The 5,340-nt window shown below is 47.2% G+C and overlaps 1 protein-coding gene across 1 annotated transcript in view; it reads right to left on the bottom strand.

Annotated features, from left to right (window-relative positions):
* Nucleotides 1-1,267: 1,267 nt before the first annotated feature.
* GPR144 (G protein-coupled receptor 144) overlaps nucleotides 1,268-5,340 on the bottom strand; it is a gene marked incomplete at its 3' end in the record, with an annotated part of 14,547 nt that continues 10,474 nt past the window's right edge. Inside the window, 4 exon segments of the mRNA XM_009574862.1 lie at nucleotides 1,268-1,388; nucleotides 3,059-3,174; nucleotides 3,817-3,950; nucleotides 4,734-4,887. Of these exon segments, the coding sequence (XP_009573157.1) occupies nucleotides 1,268-1,388; nucleotides 3,059-3,174; nucleotides 3,817-3,950; nucleotides 4,734-4,887 (525 nt within the window).

Below are 5,340 nucleotides of genomic sequence, written 5' to 3'. Positions count from 1 at the left end.
ATGTTCTGGGACTTTTTGTCACCGTGTGTCCCTGAGTTTCAGATATCCTGAGGTCCTGGGAACAGTCCCCGCTCAGTGCAGAACTGAGAGCTCCTGGCTGCTGTGACTAATACAATTTGCTTTGCTCTTTTAACCACATACAGGCTGGTTAAAGTTTTAAACTCTTTTGATGAAATCAGTAAACTTAGAAGCAAATATTAAGTATTGCTTTACACACCAGGGTTACTTTCTGCCCTATAGAGATCCCTATTAATACTAACATATTAACAACATGACTCTGAAGTATGGTAGTCACAGCCATGGCCCTGGAAGACAAGCAAATAGCCTTAAAAATGTAGCCAGATGATGCTACCTAAAGAGGATTGAAGAAGCTGAAGGAGATGATCTGACTCACCCAAGGTCTCGCAAGTCAGAGCTAGGAACAGCACACATGCTTCCAGCCTCCCCGTGCGAGGCTCTGATCACCAGCCCACATTGCAATCTGTTCCACCTAACACTCCCGCATCCCATCAGATTCCAGCGCAGCTCTCACTGGGCACTGCGAGCATCCACTGGCTTCGCTTGTCTCCCTGAATAAAGCTGACCTCCAGGCAAGGGAAGGTGGTTCTGCTTGTACAGTTCTTGGGCCACAACCTCTAAGTATGTCTGAACATGAACCAGATGGAAACTACTCATCCTAGAACACACACCACCTAAGCAGCAATCAAACACACTATGGCTGGACATGACCTTTGAGACACCCTCCATGAACCGCCCGATTCCAACAGTGATGCTGGCACACACAGCCCATCCCTACCCTGTAGGAATGAGGCGCATTTCACTGATGCAAATAGCAGGCGGGATGTCTGCCCCATTGAACTGGACAGCTACCATTTTAATTATCCATTAAATGACCAAATCAAAACTCTAATGAAGTTCCCTACAAGCATGTCAGTTTGTAAGTGTCATTTTGAAACCATGCTAATGTTAGAAAATCTAACGTGAGAAACAAGATTTGAACTGGAAAGCCGTGGCACCAGTAGGACACTCCAGAGACTGGTGCTGAAGGGCCATTAGATGAGTAAGGTCTCCAGAGCTGTATTTCATATCTTGGCAGCATGAACTTTGTTTCCTCAGACAAACAGCACAGCGGCTTGGGAAAGCCAGGCTGGGCTTCAGAGCTGAAAGATGTCCCCAACTATTAGGCTAGGTAGAGTACCCTGAAGCACAAGAAACCGCAGATACCTGCTTGGCTGTGATGTGAGGATCCACCTGGTACAGGACTCACCTGGAGGGAGTTCAGTACGATGAAGACATAGGCCCAAATGATGCTGAGGTGGACAAGGACCCCACACACCCAGGTCAGCCCCAGCACGGGCAGCAGCACCAGGACGGGCTTGGCTGTGGCCCTGTCAGGAAGAAGAGCTCAGGGTTACCTGGACACATTTCAAAGCTGAAACACTGTGCACTGGCACCCACCTCCCAGCCACCAGCTCTCCACGGGGGTCTCTGTCGTGCCCCACACCTGGCAAAGAGCCCCAGCCTGCCAAATGTCCTTCCTGGCTCTGCAAACCCTGCCCAGGGTCTCGCCATGATCTGCCTGGGGCATCTGCAGTAGGTTACAGAGCACTGAGTGGATCTGCCCTGAAAGAGCTCCCCGGGTTTAGGAGCAGCCTGGCCTGTATCTAGCAGTTTAGAAGAAATTTTCCTTGTCTCCATGCTGGAGACATCTCTCCTCCCACAGCAAGTGCCTTTCAGATGATGTGTCCACCAAGAGGCACCCAAGATGGTAGCTGTGGAACAAATTCCTTTGCAAACAAAATCAATTGAGAGGGGAAAAACCAAACATTTCACCTCCCGGCCCCCAGTGTGCCAGCCCTGCTCTTTATTTATCACCGAGAGTTAGCAAGAAGGGAGCTCTTTGACGTCATTAGCCATGAGAAAACAGCTATTCTCCCCCCAGTTGCTGCTACAAGGAGGGCTTTTGTATTTGTTTTATTAGCATATGGATGTCACCCTGCCCTCCAACAATGCCCTATCTTTGTGCTTCTGTAAATTTGGGAAAATTTATTTATGATACAGGGGAACAATGCGTGTCTAGCAGGGGTATCCGGCGCCAGCTAACAACAATAAAGATTCACAGAGGATGATAAAGTAATGACTCAAGCAGCAGATTTTTAGAGGTCTCTCTATATTGACTGATTACAGAAGTCCACACCGCCTCTTTCCCCATGTATGTAATCCCCACCAGCGTTACTTTCAATCCACCAAGTCCCAAACTCATATAGGAAATGCTTTTTATAATGGCAAATAGCCAAAACCCCTGCACTCTCTAAAGCTGGCATCCTGCTGAGGGGCACACACAAGTGCTAAGGACGGGACAGGTGTGAGACAAATTTAGTTACGACCCCTTCACACCGCAATGTTCTGCGAAGCGGAGAGGAGCCGCTACTGCGGCTCGGAGCTCTATAAAATTCCATGGAAATTGGGCACCCAGTTGGGTCCCTGGGCTCCTTGAAACACCCCAAGCTGCTACCTCACTTCCCTATGGTGAGGTTTTACAGGACGTCTGCATGCCTGCCAGCAAGCTGCGTAGCAGCACGGCGGGCTAATGACAGCGAAGGGGCAGACAGCTCGCAGCGGTTTCGGCAGCACCACCCGCCTTCCCACACACACTAACACCACTGCAGACGACGGAGACCGCAGCCATTCCCAGACCCAGAGTGCTGCTCCTGGTGATGCCAACGGACCCAGGGTAGCTTTGATTTCAGCAGGCACTGCCAAGAGTCTCCCGTCCCAAAGTGTTGAGATTTCGGAGTGCGAGTGCAGACGGAGTCCAGCACTGGGTTCCCCAGGCTGAAAGCAGTGGCTGGGCTTCTCAGTGGCATAGACATTAGAGCAGACAGACTACCTTGGGGTGATGCACAGTTACCCTGGAGGAGAAAATCCTTTCTGCCCTGACTCCCCCAACTCATGGTCTTTCACTTCGCCAAGGCAAAGACTCTCAGCTTAACAGTAATTCCACCACTTCATACTCAGAGCAGCCACGGCTGGGAAAACCAGCCCCTTCCCTGCTCACCATATCTGTATGCCAATCTGGTTCTCCAGGCTGCTGTTGGGCGTCAGCATCTTTGATCTCCTGCGAGCACTGGACACAGTCACCATCACCACCCGGAACAGCACGAAGGTGTTCACCTGTCAGAGAAGAGCCATCGGACCCGGTAACCTTCTGTAATCTCAGCTCCAGTGGGGTGAGTCTTTTCTGCTGGGAACTCAGTAACTAAGTGTCAGAACTTGGGGAGAAATGTATCACTCCTGAGAAAGCAGTGAATAAAATACTTCATGAAGCTATCCACCCAAGTCTGAAATCTATGAAACTTATCTCAAAACTTCTCCCACAGAATGTCTTCCCTGTTAAGTGTCTACTCTGGACCCCTTAAACATTGCACCTTTTTCTGCTACTATGTTGTTGTATAACGATACTGATACTACTTCAAGGACGTAGATGTTCCCATATTAAAATCAGCCCTTTAGTTAAGGCAGTGTCACAGCCTACACATTTATCTACATTCCTAATTTTACAGGCAATACAAGAACTGGTCAGCAAAATTTTCTTAAAGCACTTTTTTCTACCAAAAAGCTGCTTTGGTTAAAGAGATTTATTTGTGTTGTGAAAGTATATATAAAGCGTAATAAAAATTCTCCTATAAAAGCAGCAGACACTATGAGCCCTGCGAGCAAGCACCTTAGAGAAGTGCGGACACCCCTGACTCTGCAACGCTTTCCTAAAACCAGACACGAAGGAATCACACCTTCCCGGCAGGTTTTGGCACTTACGGCCAGGATGAAGAGAACAGGCCCAACAAAGGCCCAGATGACGTTGGTCTGAACGTTCAGCCAGCAATGGTTGTCTGCCACATACTTGTTAAAGGAAGTTGCAAGGGTCACACCCACGATAACGACTGGAAGGCCTGCAGAAAAAAAGCACAAATTAAACCCCAGGAAAAGCAGAGATGACCCATTCAGGTCAGCTGTGCTCTAGACAATTGCTCCAAAACCCCCATGACCAGACAGGCTCCAGCGTGAGCCGGCTTAGCCTCTGAAACCCCATGAGCAACATCAATTTACTGCAGCTGAAATCTGTCCCGGCTCTACAAGACCAGATTTATACGCTGTCAGCATCATTCTCCTAGGTATAAAGCATTCCAAGTCCTGAGTCCTGATCAAAGCAATTTACTCCTCAGATTGCTTTTTTAACAAAATGGACAATCAAAGACATAAAACAATCCAAAATATTTGAACCCATTGCCCAATGTCCAACTAGGTGTGTGTCTTGCAAGGAGCACTGACCTAAAGGGTCTCCTCTCTGATAGGAAACTCAGCTTATTCAAATTAATTCTATGTCTCTAAAGGGCTCACTCAGCATAAAGAGTGCTTAATCAGAAACATAATTGTATTTTAATTATCAGACAGTAGCAATGCTCTCCAAGAAAAAGAACTTACCATAAACTTCCTCCTCCATTTTTTTGTATTGAACTCTTGGATTTAGAAAAATAACAGAAATGGTTTTTAACTTATATTCTAAGACTGGCAATTTGACACATAAAGGTAAGAAAGCCTCTGCAGAGCAGTAGCGCCCAGCTTTCTCACTGAATCAAACCAAACATTTGGGAATTCTCTGCTATTGACATTTTCGCTAGACAAAAAATTGACACATTTTTCTGAGCGCCCAACGCAAAGGAGTCTGTAGATACCCCAGCCTGTCACATAGTAGAACTTCATCCTCCTGTCTTCACTCATGTTGACTGCTACCACTTTGCTCCACAGGAGAAGCCCTTCTACCAGCATCCATGAAAAGGCTGCCATGAAGAAGAGATGAAGGAAGGCAGTGATCATGAAACACACCACCTGGAGAGAAGAGAAATCACACGCCGTTTCAGGAGGGAGTCCTCTGGGAGCTTCTGAGTGTGTGTGGTCAGGAGGAAGAGAGCAACCTGCAAATCATGCTATAGAATGTGCAGAAATGTATTTAAACATCCACAAGCACCAAGAACAGTTTTTAAAATTGCAACACATGAATAGTCCAACTGCTGCAGCTCACACTTATTTCATCTGTGTCACCATCTCAAACCACAGAAAGAGGAACTGATAGCGTCTTTTCCTGCAGCTCTTGGATTTTCCTTGCAGGTCTCTCATCTCAGAGCTGCTTGATCCAGCCCCGGGATGTGCAAGAGGACACAGAAAGGGACAGAACTGTATGCTGCTGTTTTATAACTACTTAAATTTCCTGAAGGATTTTTTGTCAGAAACAAACTGTCAGAAGAAAGAGATGAATTTTCCCGACAGATTGCACAATGTATA

The sequence above is a fragment of the Fulmarus glacialis genome, unplaced genomic scaffold, assembly GCF_000690835.1.
Source record: "Fulmarus glacialis isolate BGI_N327 unplaced genomic scaffold, ASM69083v1 scaffold29863, whole genome shotgun sequence".
Lineage (NCBI taxonomy): Eukaryota > Metazoa > Chordata > Aves > Procellariiformes > Procellariidae > Fulmarus > Fulmarus glacialis.
This window is presented reverse-complemented; position numbering and strand designations above follow the sequence as displayed.